At 37.9% G+C, this 22,383-nt stretch overlaps 2 protein-coding genes across 2 annotated transcripts; both read right to left on the bottom strand.

The window, feature by feature from the left end:
* Positions 1–637: 637 nt before the first annotated feature.
* On the bottom strand, positions 638–2,574 carry LOC146003062 (uncharacterized). The gene has a single exon (XM_083141231.1). It carries the CDS (start codon positions 2,527–2,529, stop codon positions 1,540–1,542), a length of 990 nt encoding a protein of 329 aa, XP_082997357.1. The 5' UTR covers positions 2,530–2,574; the 3' UTR covers positions 638–1,539.
* A 151-nt stretch (positions 2,575–2,725) lies between these two features.
* On the bottom strand, positions 2,726–17,544 carry LOC146003063 (uncharacterized). The gene is made up of 3 exons (XM_083141232.1): positions 17,384–17,544; positions 14,533–14,660; positions 2,726–3,076 (listed from the first exon to the last, which is right to left on the bottom strand). Exons 1-3 carry the CDS (start codon positions 17,441–17,443, stop codon positions 2,809–2,811), a joined length of 456 nt encoding a protein of 151 aa, XP_082997358.1. The 5' UTR covers positions 17,444–17,544; the 3' UTR covers positions 2,726–2,808.
* Between the last annotated feature and the right edge of the window lie 4,839 nt (positions 17,545–22,383).

The following is a 22,383-nucleotide window of genomic DNA, read 5'->3' as shown; positions in this document are numbered from 1 at the left end:
CCCAAGGTTAGCAGCAGCATAGGAGGAGAGAGAAAATACCTCCAAATTCAAAGGGTGCATTTCCTAAGTGTCATGTATTTAATGCGTTAAACGAGTAATGGGCGTTGGCCATTCCAAGAGTCCTGTCGCGAAATTGGTGGAGCTTGGTATGGCATTCCTTGAGTCGATTTCCGTGTGATGTGTGAACTTCGTTCTCGCATGAAACATAGGAGAGGAAGCTGGTTGTTCAGTGAAAATTATCAGCTGCTTGCAGAAAATGCATATGCATGATAGCTTAGAACTCCACCAGTTTGGAAAATGAATTATAATATTGACAGGGAGCAATACGAAGCAACATGCACAGGATGAGTGTGCCTTACCTCCTTGAAGGATAGTGATGCAAGTTCTACACCACCAGAATTTCTGACTCCGTGAGGTATGGAGAATACCAAGAAAATATTATTGTTTGGAAACTATAAAAAAATGGACATATTACTTAGCCCGAAAGTTCACTGATTACAGAAACAGTACAATTATTATTTTATTTTGTCTTCACGCTAAAAGGTGATTCACTTTTTGCATCACAGAGCATATTTATTCATTTTATCAATAACACACTATATCATTATTGCATATTATAATTATTATATTTATGCCATTTTATATTACAAACATGTGTATATAGTACATAATGTATGTTAAAATATACAGGCCCTCCCTGACGACATAGTGGTAACGACCTCGCCTTGTATACATAAGAGTTCCGGGATCGATCCCCAGTGGACGCTGATAGTGATTCAGATTCCACATTAAATTGTAGGTCCAGTCCCGATTAGCCTATCTCTGCATAAAAAGTGGACTTATACACACAATATTTTACACAATGATCACCTTGCAGAAATTTGTCATATTTCACAATCCCTTAACTCTTATATGTCGGCTGACAGATCTGGTGTGTGTAATCTCTGTGGTGCCAGGAGTGTTCTCCGTGAACTTTAATTTCTCAACAACAAATATTGTTATGCTTCCTCAAGGAGACTCAAATCTCCGCATGCCCAGTAGACAGAGCGCACAGCATAATGTCTTAGACCTCACAGTCACGTAGGACAAAATATTATTATGTATATTATTATCCATGAGCTTGTTCTTAACAATTATGACCTAAATTTTGGTATGAAGACATGGTAACTATCAAGATACCTATTAACTAAAAATTTAAAAATAAGTAAGAAATTAAAGTCATGGTCCCTCCCAGACAGTGGGTGAGATGATGACAGCTGGCATGTCCTTTGACATACTTTCTAAGCACACTGTTTCCAAGCTACCCCATGGAAATAAATGCTTTTTCATCCCTTTTAAAAGCTAAGCTAACCTGGACTATATAAGTAATACAATGGCAGCTAGCTTATCCTTTGATCTACTTGCTTGCTAGGCATCCTGTCTCCAAGCTATCACATTTTCACTCCTTTTACAAGTTAATCTAACCCTTTTTAAACTATTTTTATGCCAGGATTACTGCGTTAGTTGTGATTTTAGGTTTTTTAACACATGGAATAGTATTTAAGCTGAATGACACAACATGTGTCTGTTAAGTTGTGGCTTATGCCTGAAAGACTTTTTACATATGTCACACTGGAATGGTTTTTCACCTGTATGACGCAGCATGTGCATGTTAAGGTTTGATCGTTTCTTGAAAGAATTTTCACATATATGGCACTGAAATGGTTTTTCACCTGTGTGACTCCGCATATGGACTTTAAGATGATATCTCATTATGAAAGACTTTTTACATATGTTGCACTGGTGTGGTTTATCATCCCTATGGATCTGCAGATGTTTTGTAAGGTCTGATTTCACCTTGAAAGTTTTCTTACAATTGTCACACTGGAATGGTTTCTCATCTGAATGATACTGAATGTGCACTTTAATTTTAGTTTTATCCATGAAAGTCTTGTTACATATGTCACACTTAAATGTTTTTTCATCTGTATGAAGTTGCAGATGGATTTTGAGGGCTGATTTCAGCTTGAAGGACTTTGGACATCTATCACACTGGAATGGTCTTTCACTTGTATGACACACCATGTGTCTGGTAAGTTCTGTTCTACGCTTGACAGACTTGTCACATTTGTCACACTGGTATGTACTTTCACTCACATGACACAGCACATGTGCCTTAAGTTGTCCTTTCGACTTGAAATATTTTTTACATATGTCACATTGAAATGGTTTTTCAGCTCTGTGACACAACATGTGGGTGTTAAGAAATGATTTACATTTGAATAACTTTATACATACACCACACTGGAACAGCTTTTCATCTGTATGACATAGCATATGGTAGTTAAGGTGGGGCTTCTGCCTGAAAGACTTTTTACATATACCACAGGGGAATGGCTTCTCACCTGTATGATACCTCAGATGGAGCATCAGGTTAAATTTCACACTGAAAGTTTTTTTACATGTGTCACACTGAAATGGTTTTTCACCTGTATGATACCGGTAATGCTCCGTGAGGTTTGTTTTTTTCTTGTAAGACTTTTCACACATGTCACAGTGGTATGGTTTTTCATCGGTATGTATTCGCAGATGTTTCCTAAGGTTACCTTTGGCTTTGAAAGATTTTCTACATATGTTACACTGGAATGGTGTCTCTATCACATGAACACTAGAATGAATGGTCAGTTCACTTTTTGTTTTAAATATTTTACCACAAATTTTACAGTCATACTTATTTTTTGCAGAAGGGAAATGATATTTTGTAAAGTCCTTTCTAGTAAATGATCTCTCACATGTATCACGTCTGCAAATCTTCTTGTTGGCATGACTCTATAAGTTATCATATCTATCCTTTTGTTGAAATGATTTTCCACACAATGAGGAAAAACGTGTTGGTGTATTAAAAGAACATTTATCAAGGAACTTGTTTTGGCAGATGTCATGTAAAGATGTTTTCTGATCTGTCTGAGTACATCTGTGTGTTTTCGAAGCACTTTCAGTAGACAATATTTTTTTGCAAATGGTGCAGGTATGTACACATTGAAGGTGGTTAATTGTGGATGTAGATTTCTCCACCTTCATTGCTTCTGCTAAACCCCTACAATAAGAAACAAAAAGGAAGGAATTAATATTGCTGACGTAAGCTGCACACAACATAGTTAATCACTACTGCATATTGCACTGCTTAAATAGACTTATAAGGGAGGTTATCTAAGTGTCCCCCTCCGATTTCCATGAAACTAGGCAGGTGTATAGAGGGGACCAAAGGAAGAAATACCTGTCTTTGTGTTTCAGCTAAAAAACTGTTTTAGTGGGCAAAACCCCCCTCAAATGTCAAGAAGAGGAGAAATTGAAGTGGGGATCTATTCCCGAAACCACGTAAATATGGCATACGAAGAACACACATGGCACAGAACTGTATGATTGTTGGTACCAAACGCAGTGCAATTGTAGAGACACTTCGAATTCATAGACACCTTTGTTCCCGGATAGTCATGGGCATAACATACACAGACCAGAGCAGGGTAACTGATCATCAAAAGAGCCGCACACGGGAACAATAACCCTATCAAGCATGACCTTGATATCATATAGGTGATATCCATAGCCAAGGACAAAAGAGGATAGTTCCATATATGAATACACAGCATGTATAAAACATTATTACCTCCAGAAAGTAACACGAAACAACGTTATGTTAACCGATCTGCCAACACAAAGTAAAGCACCCATGCATCACATTGAAAACTGCTCTCATTGTTGCTCCCATGGTGTCAATGTACATACTCGTCACAGTAATGGAACTCCTAAAAAAAATGATGTAAACATAATGTTCGGTTACACCATGCACATCATCTGATTACTGCCACTGCACCACAAACATCACATATCGGATTACTGTCACCACCATAACAGAATGCCACCGGATTCTCAAATGGAGTTGGCCTTTTGGGAAGATACCCACTTCAATTTCTCCTCATCTTGACATTTGAGGGGCGGGGGGGGGGGGGGGGTTATGCCCCCTAAAACCATTTTTTAGCTGAAACGAAAAAACACAAATTTCTTCCTTTGGGCCCCTCTATACCCCTTTCCAAGTTTCATGGAAATTGGAGGGGGAAACAGGTGTCAGATCCCCATTTCAATTTCTCCTCATCTTGACATTTGAGGGAGGTCTTGCCCCATAAACCCATTCTTTAGCAGAAACAAAAAACACATACTTCTTCCTTTGGGCCCCTCTATACACCTGCCAAGTTTCATAGAAATCGGAGGGGAACACTTAGATAACCTTCTTTGTTCATATCTTTTTAGCAGTATTGTAGATTTGATATTTAGAATTTACACACACACACACACACACACACACACAAACTGATTTAAATTTTGCAGACTATTTGAATCTCTCTGTTGCTAAATCAGTTGTAAGGACCGACCCTTTCTGTAAGCACCCAAGTTTCAAACTATCTTCAGAGACTGTGAACTGAATTTTGCACACTAAAGAGGCTCAATCACCAGTACACTGTGGAACTTAGTGCCATGCTTCCGATTGTCCCAACATCAATTTCATCTTATCATCATCGTCAGAATGTTCAAAAGTGGAAGAAATTCAATAGTAAATGAACTGAATCAATCTGGTGAAAAATATACTCACTCAATTATGAAAAGCATTTTTTCCCATTGAATGAAAGATCATTTTCACAATATTGAGTCCAGTGTACAAAAAGTAGGAAGTTTAGTCCTTAAATACCTGTTAGGTTAAGGGGGAAGAGGGACAAGTTCCCCTATGTCCTTCTCTCTGCGGCAGCTGCTGAGCACTGTTGGCAGCTTCGCTCTTTTGGAGCCAGATCCGACTCTTTCGTGCACTCGTTTGGCTGTGAACTGTGGCACCTGCCCCCTGCCCCACTATGATGTCATCACTGGCTTCGACCCACAAAGACCAGCTTTTGAGATGAGTATATAATTTGCAGGTGGTGCTTGTAACTATGAGATTTTATATGTAAAATTTCGAATCGACACAGTCCATAAAAAGGAACTTACGATGCAATAAGCGAAGTTCTCATGTCTGCCGTCAGAGGGTAGCTCCCTCTGCCAGCTTCATATAGTTGTGCTGCCACCTGGTGGTGACAGGCTGTACTTCCTTATATGTGGAAAGTAGCTTACTTCTCCGTTACACTTCGTGATTCGATGCGACCCTGAAAACAACATACTGCAAACAGTCAGCTGAGATCATCTTATCCAGAGCAATGTTATTGTACCTGGTAGAAAGAACTGGAAGCCGTTACACGTTGAGGACTGAATCATGTTTAAAACATGCAATCTTGGACAGTTATTTTACTCGGCGATGCTGTATCTAAAGGCTACTTCTACTAATGCATATATATATTTTTTTAAAGGTACATAGAAATGGCATGTTGGATAATAACAATAAAGTGTGACATACGTGACTTTTTGGCATTTTGTCTATTAATTAAAAGAAGCATGAAAGTTAATTTTTTTGTTATTCAGTAGAACATTAAAGGTGCAATAAAAATCATAATACTGTGATAATTAAAGTGAATATCCGGGTTTCTACTTGTTAAATCAATCTCGACTGAAATTGCAAATGGCTGCACGATTACAACTTTCTGACCACATGTTGAATCTCTTGACATTTGATTAAGTATTACTAATGCGGAATAGTGCAACAAATCAAAGACCATAATTATCATCTTTAATTACGCATCGATTGATTGTTCACTGGTTTGAACGTAACAATGAAACATGAGAAATCTTCTACGAAAGAAAGGTTATGTAAATATCAACCCAATAACATTTGATCCCTAATTAGTTCTCGCTTGCCAGACAAAACCCAAAAGCGTAGTATCAATTAATTGATTCATAACGTTCTAGCACAATAAGTATTCTGAATGAACAACCAAAAGGTCATTAATAAGTCAATTGAGTAAATGTAAGTTGGTACGTTCATGATTGCCTTGCAAACACAAATTATGTTCTTAATATAGTATTAGCTTGTTGTTTGAATATTTAGTGCCAAATATTGTGATTATGAAATTTGACCTCGCTGGTCGAGTTCCGATTATTGTTACAAGAAATATGCATGTATTCCATGCGCCGTGTGGTAGGATATAATGTACATATGAAAACACTATCGTTAATGCAAGTTGGCGCTTGAGCCTTTTGAAATTATATTGTTATTGAGGAATGTTGCATTTATGTAATATTGGAGTGACAAAACTAAAAGTAATAAAAGTCACGTTTGTTATTATTCTCAGTCTATTCTTGAGACTTATTACAAGGTAACCAAAAAAGTTCTTGCCGTTTTTGACGTTCCATTAATCATACGCTCACAGAGAGGAAACGAAATGACACATGTGCCTGCCAAGCGATCGGGAGTTAGTCGGACCATCGACTGTCAGTAATACAGGCACGTTGCACACACACAGCAGTCATAGCTCCTCCAGTGTCGAAGAGAAATGGAGGTAACAAAGCAGCTTGTTCGCGTGTGTTTGTTGTATGACTTCAGCTGCCACATCAAGTCGCTGCATTTGCCAGGCATTTGGGGAGAATGCCCTGAACTAACGCACTGCCAGGCATTGGTTCCAGAAATTCCGTTCGGGAGATTTGAGCCTTTCGGATGAACCTCGCAGTGGACGACCACATGTGTTGGATGTCGAGGCCCTGAAAGCAGCCATCAAGGAGGACAGTGGTCTAACGTGTGATGAACTTGCAGAAATGTTCCATGTTTCCGCTGAAACAGTCAGACTGCACCTGCATGGGATAGGGAAGTCATACAAGTTAAGCAAGTGGGTACCCCACACATTGTCGGCAGCCAACAAGGAACAACGAGTGACAGCCAGTTTGTCCTTGCTCACTCGGCACCTGAGCACACCCATATTTGATCGCTTGCTCACTGGTGATGAAAAGTGGGTCCTCTATGACACTCCCAAGCTTACCAGACATTGTTTGTCGCCACATGACCCTGTTCCTCACACCTCAAGACCACCTCTGCACCCACGAAGGTTATGCTCTCTGTATGGTGGAATTGTCGGCAAGTGGTGCATTACGAGCTCCTTCCACCTGGTCAGACCATCACTGCTGACCTCTACTCTTAGCAGTTGCAAAGGGTGCACTGTGCATTGCGGCAAGAGAAGCCGGCATTGGTGAATCGCAAGGGTGTGCTGTTCCTGCACGACAATGCCAAGCCACATGTGGCAAAGAGGACCCGGGAGACCCTTCATCAACTTGGCTGGGAGACACTGTGCTATCCACCATATTCACTGGACCTTGCGCCAACAGATTACCACCTGTTTCATTCCCTCGACAACCACCTCCATGGGAGATCCTTCACAAATGAGGGAGACCTGCGGAACGCACTCATGGACTTCTTTCCATCCAAGCCCACCAAATTTTATCACCAGGGTATTGTGCAGCTGCAGGAACATTGGCAAAAGGTGTTGGATACTGATGGAGATTACTTCGAAACCTAAAGGTACGTACCGTCCACTGTATTGCTCTTTGTTTATCACTGCTCTAGAACGGCAAGAACTTTTTTGGTTACCTTATATTATTATTTGATAAGGCAAAAATTAGTAGTCTTCACATACTAACTATGCACCATGGTAGAAGATTTAAGCTACTAACTGTATTACAAAAAAAAAAAGTATTGATTCCTTCATAAAGTGAATACATGTTGTATCTAATTAAAATTAGTTGCTTTTTAGGTATGTGTATAAAAGCATGTAAGCATGCATGAGGAACCACCATTTATATGCACACACACTGTGGCATTTGTTTGAACCTATCATAGATTACAATTTTTGGAGGGACCTATTTAGTAGAGGTGAACCATTAAATGAACATTCATTTTTTGTGACTTAAAATTAATAGACGCTTAATGCGCGTGATCCATTCGTACCCAGTTTTAAAAGTGCTTTGCACTGTGTGGCTCACATGGTGATTCATGCATCTGCTTGGCACATGTATAGTAACAACCTTGCAAATATTTAAGTTTGTGCAACTGACTGTTACCATCTTCCGCACTGCTTCCAAAATTAATGTTTGCTGGGTATCAATAACCAAACCAAAGGCAGGCGTCACATGTTATATTACCCCACCCCCTCTTACCTCATCAGCTGCTTTTTTACAGTGCCGCAGCTGAAGTGAAGATGGCATAATATTGTTATCTGGGATTCCTTTATTTCCCATTTCATGGAAGCATTGGTGTATTATTGAGATGGGTGATGCTGCCAGATCTAGATGGTAAATCACTTTGAAGTTAAAGGTAAAGCAGTGCCTCTGCCCTTCTTTGACACCTAAAAATTGCCCTAGGAGGCAATTTATTTATTTATTTATTAAACACTACAGGCAAATGCCCAGTTACAGTGCTTTGAGGTTAACTGAGTTCAGTTTACATACATATTGACAAAACAAGTAATTAAAAATTGGTAAGAGAAAACAACAAAGAGAAGTAGAAAATAACTACGTATAAGACGGAACAGAATAATCATTACATAACAACAATATATAATACAAGGGTGGTATATCATAAAGTATACAACATATTTGGTTACAATGCTATTATATACAGGGTTCACATAATAAGTTTGCTTTTAGGTCTAAATAGATCAATGTCAGGGGTATTATTGGAGACTATATTGTACGACGCGCACATCCTCCTCATGGGATCCATTTCAGCCATCCTGGTTCTACCGCGTGAAATTTTAAAGAGGTCATTTCTGGGTCTTAATTTTGAGCATGGAACGTAAAAGTTTATTTTTGCGAGAAGTGCGGAGGAGTCTGTTTTTCCATTGACAAGTTTCGAAAGGAATGTTAACTGGTGCATCTGTCTTCTTTTTTCAAGGGACGGGACACTTAGCATGTTGCGTAAGATGTCACCCGAAGTGAATTTTGGATAAATGCCATCTAATTTATATACTAAATACCTTAAGAATTTATTTTGGAGTTTCTCTATTTTTTCGATTTCCTTTATAAATAACGGGTCCCAAACGACTGAGGCATATTCAAGTTTTGATCTGACAAACGTATGGTAAAGTAGCAAAAAGGTTTCTTTTTTCTTAAACTGGCTACACATTCTCATCACAAATCCTAGGTTCCTGTGCACTTCACTGAGGATGCGCGCAGTGTGTGCCTGGAAATTTAAAACTTTGTCAAAAGTGACTCCAAGATCAGTTACAGTATTCTCTCTTAGGATTTCTACGTCGGAAATGTTATATGAATATTGGATGGGATGTTTGTTACGTGTGAATGACACTACTTTGCATTTCTTGAGATTGAGATTAACCTTGTTGTTCTTGCACCAATCAAGTACTTCGTTAAGTTCGTCTTGTAATTTCGTACAGTCGTGATCACTTTTAATTTGTTTGAAAATTTTGACATCGTCAGCAAAGATTAATTTTTCGGAGTTTTTTAGTGCATCCGGTAAATCGTTAATGAAAATCAAGTACAGCAGGGGGCCTAGGTTCGAACCTTGGGGGACACCGGAGCTGGCTACGTAATAGGAGGACCTTAGTCCTTGGTGCATGACATATTGTCGTCTATTCTGTAAATATACAGCAAGTAGTTTTATAAGTTGCGGGGAGAGGCAGATGTAAGCTAGTTTCTGAATTAAAGTATCGTGGTGTACCGTGTCGAAGGCCTTTGAAAAGTCCGTGTATATTACATCAACCTGTCCTTTATCGTCAATAGTTGACGCAACGTAATTTGTTAATTCGACGAGATTAGTCACAGTTGAACGGTTTTGTACAAATCCATGCTGGTGTGGAGAAAGGATAGGTTTGACATGAGAGTAAATATGATTATAAATTATTTGCTCAAAGAGTTTAGCTGGAGCTGACAGTTTCGCGATTGGTCCGTAGTTACTTATGTCTGTCTTATCTGCTGCTTTGGGGATTGGACAAATCTCCATCGTTTTCCAACTTGCGGGGAATTTTTCTGTTTTCAAGATTAAATTAAAGAGGGTGTGGAGAGGGAACTTGAGCGCCTCTGAGCAACCTTTAATAACATAGGGGGGGATTAGGTCCGGTCCAGCTGCTCTTTTTGGTTTGAGTTTCTTGATGGCTTTTTCGATTTCTTTTAGGGAGATTTCTGGGATGCTTAAGAGACTAAGTTGGGATTTCGGGAGCACGTTCGTACGTGTGGTTTCGTAAGAGGACGGTTCCGCGGAAAAGACAGATTCGAAATATGTAGCATAAACATTCTGGATGTTATTGTTATCGATAGGTTCACCATTGAGTTTGGTTGGTTGGGCTGGTGGATTCTTCCTTTGATTCTTAACTAAAGACCAAAATAGATTTGGGTCGCGAGTCAGATTAGCTTCGCAGCTGTTAAGGTAGTTTTGGTAAGCTTTGTTTATTTCCGCTTTTAATTTCGTTCTTAGGGCTTTAAAGTTAGCTTCATGATACCCTACATTCCCTTGTTTTTGCTTCCATTTTTTATGATGGTGCGACTTGATCTTTATACCTTTTATAACTTTTATAATATCTAGCGTGAACCAACATGGGTACTGATTAGAATAAGTTGAGCGGGAGAATGGATGCAGCCTTCGTTAATCCGCCCTCCTTGTGAGTCAACTTTAGCTCTATTTAAGGTGAAATTTAGTACCCCCCCCCCCATCTGCCAATTCATGCAGGCATCCTTCAATGTTTTGTTCTTAGTAATTATTTGACTGAAAGCATACTCTTTTAATTACTTATTATTAGTTTATTGGTATTTATTACGAGAAGGCACATTTTGAAAAGTAGTTGAATATTACTATAACTCTTCAATACATGAAATAAAATTAATGAGGAACGTATCGAGTACATCGGATTGCTTTGGTGGAAACCATCACTCAATGGAAAAGCCACTTGGCAAACCCTGCTTCTTAGAGGGCTGTTTCCAGCATGTAAGGTTAAACAGCCCTCTAAGATATCATGTTACTTGATATTTTCTTTACTTTAACCCATGAGACAATAGTCCTGGATAGTCAAGGACTACTTACCAACTGTCTGCTTCCTTCCCTTCCCACATGTCCAAGTTCTTAGGCCCCCACCCCCTCTCTTTTCCAAGGTAGGAGCAGGAGTTACAAACATAATTTGTTTCAGTGTCAACTGCAACCCAAAACTTAAATCCATATATATCAGGTTTACTGCTCATAAATTGAGTAAAGCAGCATCACGTTTTGCTGGGTAAAAGCTGTTCGTCAATTGTTACGTTTTCACTTGGTCTGTAACAACTCAAACAATTGTTGATAAATTTTATCCAAACTTCTGACACGAGCGCAAATTTGTCGGTCAAGTTTCTTTCCTTTCGAGATGACTTTTCATCGAAATGCAAGTATCTCAGTATCTAGCGATCCCTTGGTATTGTGTCTCGGAAGAAGCTGACTCCCCAACTTTGAGACCACAGATCTTCGACTGATATTCCTTTTGCACAATAAACACCTCTTACATACATTGAAGAGATTGCAGCTTCCAGTTCCTCCAATGTTAAGCGCCATTCCTGTGTTCCAAGCTGACGTCTTGCCTCTATTTCTGTGCATTTTTGGATTAGGCGTAACATGGATTCATCGAACAGAAGGCGAAAAGCACTCGAAACTTCCCCTGCACAAATACGTCGTTTGGCGTAGCTTGTAGATCCACCATGTTCTTTCAGTACATTCACGGCAGCTTTCCTGCCTGTCACCGGAATATGACCCTTGCCTGTCTCCCAAACAGAACTGTCTCTTCCCAACCAAACCTCCTTTTCACTAACCCGAGCATTTCCTCCTGCCTCTTCTCTGCTGTGGGAAGACGTTGTTGCAACTGTTTCAATGGACATGTCATCTTCTCGGTTACACACCACTGCATGATAGAGGATAGGGTAGCATTTCTGGACCTGATCCTCCAGAATCTTGACTTGAGTAACCCCCTTCTTCCTCAGATAGCTCGAGAAAGCTTTCAATTTGCTGCGAAGACAACCCACGCTTACACGACATCTTCTCAAGTCAAGTACTCACTGATGAATGTAAGATCGAAGAACAAAGCAATTTGCTACCTCAAATCGAAACACCTGCATTACTAGTAAAAGGAACCCGCAACCAACAATGAAGTAACAATCGTTGCACGCGTACAAACATCTAAAGAAAGAGAAGTTAGCTTTCGAACAATGAAAATAACAATAACAGAAGCCTACAATCTGCATTTCCAATTTTTTTCTTATGATGGTCAAAATGACAGTCCGTCGTCGTTCTAGGGTAATGTACTCATACAGCCCATATTTTGAAAAAAATTAAAACTGCTTCGAACCATCGAAAGGAGATATAAAATTAAGAAAAGTCAAGCACATCGAGATTTTTTTCGCAAAAAGTAAAAGAACGTGAAAAAAAAAAAAAAAAAATTGAAAACTGTCAAAATGACCGCTCCCATCATTCTAGTGTTAATATGCAACAAAAATCAAATCAAATAATGGCAATGATGATATGTTTCATGTCATATGGTGATGGAGTCATTCAATATTATAAATGAAATTTTGTATCAATAGCAGCTTACATGATTATTTCATGCTCTTCATTTGGAAGTGATCTCAACTCCTTGAATGTAACCTATGTGGGTATGGATACCAAACAATTTACATCTCACACACAATGATAAATATCATCGAAACAGCAATGAAGAATTCTAAAAATTGTATCTTGTCACTGGCAAGTGAAGTTGCAAATGCTAGCTGAGACACAAGTTTGACAGGAAACATTTTGTGAATTTTGGAGCATACACTTGACACAGGTAATGTCCAGAGAGATATATTTTCAGTGCTACATGAGCCTTGAAGTTAGTCATTAGTAATTAGTAGGGCTCGGAAGTTGAAGACCTTAAAATAGCCTAAAAAAGACCTATAAAAAGACCTAAAAATATATAAAAAGGACCTAAAAAGCAAACAAAGGATGTATAAATGTGATCCAAATTAATTAATAACTTCAGTTTTAATTACATATTTAATGAATAAAAAAATACAAAATTCTGGTGGTATGGAACACACAGTGCGAGAAACTGAAAGCTTCAAAACAAGAGAAAGTTGCCACTTACAGCGTGTCACCTACGGTTAAAGGACCTTGTACCGTACCTGCTTCAGTCGACTCAAAATATATATTTTTTTTTTTTTATTTCTTTACTACAGAAAGGATGTTTAAGAGGTGATGAACTGATGATGATTCGAATTGAGAATGGGCATTAAAAACATAGTCGAAAGAAGGTGAAGTTAAAAAAAAAGCCGTTAAGACCTAAAAAAGGCTAAAAAAGGACCAATACGCCAAAAAACGCCAAAAAAGGCAGAAAGGACAAATAAAACCCACCTTTTTCTGGCCTACAATGATCCAAAACGAACATATATTATGTTGGGCCTCGTCTTCGGACACTAGGAAAAACAAGGATTTTTCCTCAACTTCCGAGCCCTAGTAATTAGTAAAGTTTAATTTGCTTCCAGTTATATTTGGGGGGAGGGGGAAGGATCTTGAATTTCATGTGCAATTTTCTCAACTTTTTTTTTACGAATTGTGAAAAGTCATCCTTTTCTCACTTCTGGTGCTTCTTGAAAAGAAGTTTTACCAAGGATAATAGAAATGTTTTTTGTGTAGCTAATTCTTTTCCATTCAGGTGGAATGTTTTCCTCAGAAAGAATCATTAACAAGCATGCAACTTTTTTCCAAGAGAATGGAACACATACCAGGCACTAACATCCTGGCATTGCCTACATGGGGCCCGACAATGTTCATTTTTAAAAAATCAATTTTCATCATCTTTTACTTGATAAATGAAAGATTCTCTTTTTTTTTTTCAAGCATAGACCTATAGCCTAATACATACTGAGCAAAAAAAGAGTTATAATTTGTAACTCTACCATTCGTAGTTTCCAAGATATAAAATTATATTTAAAAAGCTTGAGGAAATTAAACTTCCCAAGGGAAACACTCTCGGCATTGCAGCCTACACTCAGATGTCACAGCCAGCATTTAAGAGTTAAGGCATTGTGAAACATGACAACACAGTTTTCCCATGGCAATAATTTTTAACAATATTGTGTATATGGAAACTTCTCTACTGAGATTTCTGTCCATGTATGGGACTTATAGCCAGCCACCATTGTGAGGAAATCAGGAAGCTACTTATGGACCCTGTCTCTTAAACGTACAATAATGACTGGAGCTTCCATTGTGCTGACTACACATCAGTTTGTAAGAAGTTGGATAATTGTCCATCTATGCTGAGGAATTGTGGGACAGGCTGGCAGTCGGTACTCAGACCTAGGTCCTCAAAAGCTGTTGCACCATGGGTAAGGTTATGCTATATTGTAAGTATTGTGTCCCACAATTTTGTTTGACTCTAAATACACAAACAGGAAGCCCTTCGTATGTCCAGAAAACCAGCTACATTGGTGAAACTACAGGAACACACTCAACAAGTGTAGAATCATGATGTATTTCAAAGGAAGTACTCACAATTGAACCACTGACCACATGTTTCATTACATCAAAATGCATGCCCTACTCATAATATGCTCTCTGGAATATACAAGATTACATACCTTGATGTTTCCTTTTGGGAATCTGAGTTATATTCAAGCCTAGGATTAGAATGAACAACTGCAGAGCCATTTTCTTCAGACTGATCAGAATCATTGTCATCACTTGAAGTTCCACTCACAACACCGACCTGAACAACAAAATAAAATAAATCACACACACACATAATATAACATGGATTGTTCATTGATATTAAAATTATGGGCATGTCAGCATTTAGACTATTTACACCTGTTAGACAACACAGGAATAGGCCCTTTAATAGCATGTGGAACAGTTTATGTTGGGCTCTTCCTTCCATGGCAGTGTTGCCAACTTAGTCTCTTGGAGTCAGATCTGGCTCTTCATGTATTTGTTTGGCTGTGAACAGGGGTGCCTGCCCCTGTGCCCCACTATGATACCACCACTGTTTCCAGCACACACAGACCAATATTTGCCATGATTATACATTTTGCACGTGATGTGATATTGTTATATTAGCTGCGTCGTTCCACCCCTCTTACCTCCCCAGCTTCTTTTTTAATAGCACTGTGTTTGACGTGAAATTCACATAATATTATCAGGGAATCCTTTTCTTCAATTTTATATAACTACTAGATGGTGAAAACTAAGAATAAATTGTCATCAATTTAGAGTTAACAGTAATAGCTGCGCCCCCACCTTTCACAACTAACATTACACTAGGAGGCACTTTATGCAGCATTCGTAAATATAGCTACTTGAGTCAATTTTAACTCCATTTAAGGTGAAATTTAGCTCTTCTATGTGTATCAGGTTTGGCAACACTACCAGGAATGGCCATAGGAGGCAAGGTGAAATGCATGGGAGTATTATTTGATTTGTTCCCTTGTGAATATCAAACTTCCAATAGAATACAAAAATATATCAATGAAAAGAGGACAGTTTGAGATTCATTTGACCAGCAGAAGAGTCAAAACTTCCATTTCATTAGCCGTTACTTGATGTTGAAATTGATTTCCCATAAGGAATGCATAAGATCCGAAAATTCTTAGTTATCATATTCTTCAAACATTGTGTCCAGTTTATTAATCAACATAAAAAAATGCTCCCACTTGCAACATGGGGAGAAATTCACGCTCTTGCATACACCCAGTTTTCTTTAAGTAGCAGCAGTGCCAATTCAAGTGATATTGAAATAAATGGACAACTGGTGCATAACTGTAACTTCTCACCTTAACTATAACAGAATGAAAGACCAAACCTTAATACAAGAAAAATAATTGTCTGTTAAAACTTTCCTAAATCAATTAATACTAATGTGTGGTGTAGTAGCCCATGAAGATCAATGTCTACCTATTGACTACCAGCCTCACAACCACCAGAGGTGGGACGTCATTCAACCAGTTTCGACAAATCCATCATCCAAATCCAAATCAGTCATGCGTAGTTTTCTATGACTGGGTTATACTATTCATTCGTAGCTCCCCAATTTCCTGATGGTGTGGGCACCAGTCCCTATACACAGGCCAAATTTCAGGAAAGGTTGTTACACTTCCTCCCAGGAGACTCGAACCTGTATTCATCTCGTAACCAAAGTGTACATCTTAGACCACACAGCCACGGTGTGGTACTTTACAAATCAATTAGTACAACTAATACTGTCAAAGATTACCTAGATAATAACAACTAAAGCTATACTGTTTCTGATGACTTACATCTCCTTGCCCACGTTAAAAGCTGAGGCTGTAAAGGGGCACTCAGTACACGTGAAGGTAAAAAAAAGAAGCAACATTGCAATCAGTGAAGTGACTATCTGGAAGTGAGGATGACTTTTGAGTGCCCTCTGCAGAGGTCACCCCTTATGCCCCTGTAATATCAAATTACAACTAACATTGGTTGCTGCTTATTATAAATGAATAATGCTAATTACGAAAATTTTTAACGGAGCTGGTATGTTAATTGCAGCATTGTTAGACTGTCTTCCTGGTTTGTTCAATGTAGGCATCAGCTAAAGTGCACATGGCACAGTAAATGCCAGGTGTTTTCATTCCAGGATTGTTCTTTGGGTTTCGAATTCAGCTTCTGATATTCTGTGGCAATTTGTGAATAGCCTTGGTGTTGTGCTTTGAAGGAATGTGGCTAATGATTGCAGATAAGTTTCCAGTGTACGGAGTAAGGACTATATTCTCCTCTAGGTCTGATGTATATGTTTTTGCAGTGTCCAGCTTTGTGTTTTTGTGGTTCCTGTTGTGCATCACTCTCTCTAGTGTTACAATGATGATGCCAACCGAGTATTCATTCTGTCTATACCCTGTCCCAGCTGTGGAGCAGGGCCGTGCATAGCAGCAGAGAAGGAGGGAAACTGAGTGGTGAAAGTGCAGGGTTGCCAACCAAATGGTCCTGATTGTACAGGTATGGATGTACAGTTCACACCTTAGTCCGTACGCTAAATGTACGGCTTGTAAAAAGTTGCACTTGCTGTTTTATTCAATATTTCTCTAATAAATTCTTAAACCAAGTGTGTGGACATGGAGACAAAAATACGGTCGATCCATTTGCAATGTGTGTATGGTGTTATCCTTTTCAAAAATTTGCAATGCTGCAGAGCGACGCAGGAAAAGCAGGTAACTTCAGTCGCCCATTAAACAATCCTATTTCTCTCACTGATCATTGGTGGAGCTGTCTCACGTCACTAATTGTTCTCATTCGCCTGGTCTACATTTAGCTGGTACAGGGTTTAGAAGCTGATGCAGGTAACTTACTTCAGGTAAAAGGTGCTCCATATCGTCAATGGTAATCACTGAATGAAACGACGTAGAGAGAATTGTTGTTTGTTACAATGGGCATTCAAGGCTATACTACGTCAGATTTTAACAAATTAACATTATTTACCCATTCTCTCTCCTTTTGATTGAATTTCACCCTCTTTATAGCAGTCTCATCTTTCATCATCACATCAGCATTAACACAGCTTTGGAGGAAATTGTGAAAGATATCAATCTCTGCCAAACACTGGATGCACGCAATATCTGATGAGTCAAGTGGATTTGTTGCCTAAAAAAATGGAAGATAAAAAGGTTTATATTATATCTGGAATTGTGCAATTAAATATTAAAAATATTGGAAAAATATATATTTTTAATGTGTTTATACATATATACCTGCACATGTTGTCAGCAATAAGGAAAACATCATCATGAAAGTTTTGTGAAAAATGTAAAAGTTATGTGATTCAATCTTTAACACAATCCACAATACTATAAGCTGCACCTGGGTTTTCTCTTCTGTGTACATATTGCTTGCATTATACATTTCTCTTGTAGTTTACAGCTCTTACAAGAAAACTGACACAATTCTCAACATAACATTTTGGGAGAACACATGCTCCCTTCATCAAATTAGGTGGGGTGAGCGCGATAAAGATGTAAAGGAGGGTATACCCAAGACAGGATTATCTGAACATATATTAGTTAACCGGTATAAGATCGCCAAAAAAGAAGTCATCAGGAAAATTAACAATAAATTGGATAGGAATGTGTATGAGGCAGCCTATATATGCGCAGATAATAGGAATAAACTCAATAGGGATGACGGAAACTTGGAAGATGGCTGGATAAACTTTTTTAAAAAATGGGATAAAGCCGCTGGGAATAGAGACGAGAAGGGCTTCCATGTTACTCCTGAGGTTAGGAAAGCCACCGAGGTGGAAGTTGAATTCACTTTGGATTGGTGACTTGCGAGCCCCAGTTGGGGAAAGACCGGGGTGAGGAGTTTTCCTTCTCCAGGTATGAACTGACACGGTGCATTCGCCTACCACAAGCACCGATCGGCAGTTCGTCTTCATCAGCTTTGAACGTTCTTTTGTTTTTATAGAGTATTGCACTGTTTTAGTATGTGTATTTTACATTATCTTTTTAGAAAGTGTCTTTTCCTTTACCATTTGACCTAAATCCTCAACCAACACTTTCTCAACGAGGCACCATGTCAGGTGTCTGAAAATATCGCTTCAACTTGAAGAAGAAGGTAGTACAACCTTCGAAACGTAGTTCGACAAATCTCAAACTCACACATGTAAGTTACTGATTTTTAATCTTTTAACCTTTAGTTGACCTTCATTAGACATTTATTCTTGTTAAATACATTTAAATGTGTGGGAGGTGCTGTTCACTGCAGAAAAACACTGGAAGAAAATAAATAATGATAATGTCAATATAAACTCACTATGGAGTTCTATTTTTCAGAAATTGAGTAAGCTACCCTTGAAATTTAGTCCTACAGAAGGGATCAAGAATCTTTGCAGAGAGGAGGAGGATTTTGAATTGCCTGATGATATTTGGGATCCAGATTAAAATTTGATAAAGTCTTCATTCAAGAACATAATTCACATTAAAAATGTTCTTTACATACTTGTCATGTTTCAACAATATCACATTATTGACATGATTCACTGTATTACTGCTTCTCTTTATTTTTGTTAAATTGACTACAATGCCGTAATGGTAACATTAATCAAACAAGAATAAAAGTCTGATGAAGGAAGTGTGTGTTGTTCCAAAATCATACATTGAGAAATGTGTTTCTGTGCTTGTAAGAACCGTAACCAAGAGCTAATGCATCTGGATATTTGTGATCAACTTCAACCCCGATAAAAAAGTAGATAAAGTACATAAATAATATTAACATTCATAAATTATGGATCCTGTATGTAATACAAAAGTAAGGTAAGTTATGTTGGAGGATGAGCATATTGAATGTTCAACAAACAACCAAAGCTTTTTTTTTTCCTCCGAGTTCCAGGCTGATCATTGTTTTCCATTTGTATGTCTTTTCAACTGAGATAGGTTTGGAAGTTAACAAAGAGAAAACTAAATATATGCTTACAGGCCGAAACCAAGTGTTAGGTAATAATCAAAATCTAATTATTGATAACAACTCGTTTGAACCAGTTTCCAAATTCAAATACTTAGGAGTAATATTAACAAATGAAAATTATATTAAAGAGGAAATAAAAAGTAGGCTTAATTCAGGAAATGCATGTTACTTCTCTCTTCATAAACTTTTGTCTTCTCGTTTAATATCTAAGAAACTAAAAGTTAAAATATACAAAACAGTAATTTTGCCTGTAGTATTATACGGGTGTGAAACTTGGTCCCTTACATTAAAAGAGGAACATAAATTGAGAGTATTTGAAAATAAGATTCTTAGGAAAATATTTGGACCTAAAAGGGATGAGGAGACAGGTGAGTGGAGAAGGTTACATAATTTAGAACTACATAATTTGTATTCATGTCCAGATATTATTAGAATAATTAAATCAAGAAGACTTAGGTGGGCAGGCCATGTGGCACGAATGGGAGAGGAAAGAGGAGTTTACAGGATTCTTGTTGGGAAACCTGATGGTAAGAGACCTGTAGGAAGGCCAAGACGAAGATGGAGGGACAACGTTGAGATGGACCTAAAGGAAATCGGTAGGGATGGAAAAGAGTATATAGATCTTGCTCAAGATAGGGACAGATGGAAGGCCTGTGTTGCTGCAGCCATGAACCTTCGGGTTTAAGAAGGCTAGAGAGTTAGTTAGTTTATGTCTTTTCAACTGTAACAAAATGTATATTATACATTGCATTTCGTTACATATGTAAATGAAAGTGAAGCCTCTCTCGGAAAACCATAGTGGTTCGGCTTTTCGCCACTAGAGGGCAGGTCCACTTGACTTAACTTGATTCACCTCCTGGTGGCACTTTTGGGCATTACAATTGCAGATTGTTTTGCCATTGAGAAACACATAATCACTCGGCTTTAGCAACAGCAGGAAGTAACTTCGCTTTTCCTTTCTGGACGTCTCGACCTGGCCTACGTGACTGATTGCAGCAATGAATTGTGCTTTCACTGTACTTCGCCAATGATTGGCAGCCATTTGTATTTTTGGCTAACCATGTGCAACATAAAACGCATTCCGTACAAGTTTCATTTGTGATGAGAGTAACACGTATTCTGGTAACGTGACTTATATCATGAGGTTGAATTACAGGTACGTAACTTTTAAAAAAAGTGAAGGATTTAGTGTTTGCCAAAAGTGTTTAAACAATATCGATTCACGTACGAACTCTGTACATATCTAACTAACTCATGCCAATGCCATTGTTATGAACGATATACTACTATTGCGTAGTGCATGAACGTTATGAACTTTAAAGTTACTTCCAAAAACTAGCTATAAATGTGCTAAGTTGTAAAAATCTTAATTCAAAACTTTTCACAACATAAAATTATGATATTACTAATCTCAACGCAATCCATTCAAAAATCTCCCATGAGGTGTGATGCAATTCTTCTTTTTCACGAATCTCTCTACATAGGTTACGTGAGTTACGAAGTAGTTTTTGAATTACAAAACATGAACCAAGTTTCTCGTATCTAAAATTACAAACTGTAAAGTAACTGAATTCTGAGAAAGTATGCGTATACGTATTTGAATCGACGCCTTACGAATTCACTCCCTTTAGTCATAAACGGATTACCATTGTGCTTACCTTAACCTAGTAGCGTTAAATTTATGGACGTTAAAAAATTGTGATTAAGTTTGTAAAATTTGGTAAGCTTAAAAAGGCTTTTATTCTATTAAGTAAGAACACACACTCTATGGTCAGGTAACGGTTGAAGAACAAAAGAAATTTGATTAAACATGAATGAAAAATTTTGTGTTTTTTGAGAGAATGCTTGCATGTGTATTAATGCTGGCTGAATGTACATACATTTGAATCCTTGCATTATGTGTGTGATACAGATTAGCGCAATTTTGAAACGCTTGATTGAGAATGAAGTATTTGAAATATCGTACGTGTTGAATTATTAATAGCTCGTGAATAGAGTGATTGTTAATCTTAACGATGTAAATGCGAATTTCATCTAAATAAAATTTTGTTACTTTGTTCATACTCGTTAAGATTCCTTCCAATGAGAAAAAAGTTTTCCTTCCTGAAACATAAATAATCCCAATCTAGAACTAAAATCGCATGCATTGCATGAATGCAGAATGAATTAATTGTATGGAGAAAATTACATGCATGGTAGATTTAAGTTGTTGCTATTGCATATATATATATATATATATATATATATATATATATATATATATATATATATAGTTTTATTTGAAGTGCTTTATCTTGCGCCAAGATTAATTAGTAGTAAGAGTGTATGCTTTTCTCTTAGGTCTCTTACCACCAAGTTATAAAAAAACATGAACAGTGAGATATTATTACAGTACTTTGTTAATTGATAGTTTGCCTCTTGTTGCAACCCTGTTTGGGAAGGAGCCGTGTTTTTACGGTCTTTTTATTAATTTCTGATGAGTTATACGTTAAAACTCATGGTTTGTGATTATCTGGTTGGTCTTCGATTTCTATTGATATCTTTGTCCTAGCACGTTCTTCCAATTTTACCACCTCTGGGATAAGATTTGAAGATTGTACCAGACGTCACACAACAATTTTGTCTAATAATCATCATACATCCTCATTGTCAGCATTAACCTAAAGAAAGAAACAAGCAAGAAAAAGACATGTAATGGAACATCTACTAGAACAGCCATGTCAAATTCAAGGCCTGCAGGCGGCCCCCAGCATACCTTCAGGTGGCCCACCTTAGCCCTATGTACAATTCATGCATGCAATATTATTTATACATTTGTAGTTTTCCAACTTTTCCTTTTGTCGAGATACAAGCCCCGACTCGATCGAACTTAACCAAATTGACCTATTTTTTCTGCACTGATGTCCACTTTGCAAGTTGACTGACAGTTTAGTTTTGAAGTACAAGAATATCTTTCTGGTTGGGGAAAGGAAGCATGCATAATTTCTGTTGCCAATGAGTCAGTTCCTGGAGGAAGCATG

Source organism: Lepisma saccharinum, chromosome 19 (genome assembly GCF_977018435.1).
Source record: "Lepisma saccharinum chromosome 19, izLepSacc3.1, whole genome shotgun sequence".
NCBI lineage: Eukaryota > Metazoa > Arthropoda > Insecta > Zygentoma > Lepismatidae > Lepisma > Lepisma saccharinum.
This window is presented reverse-complemented; position numbering and strand designations above follow the sequence as displayed.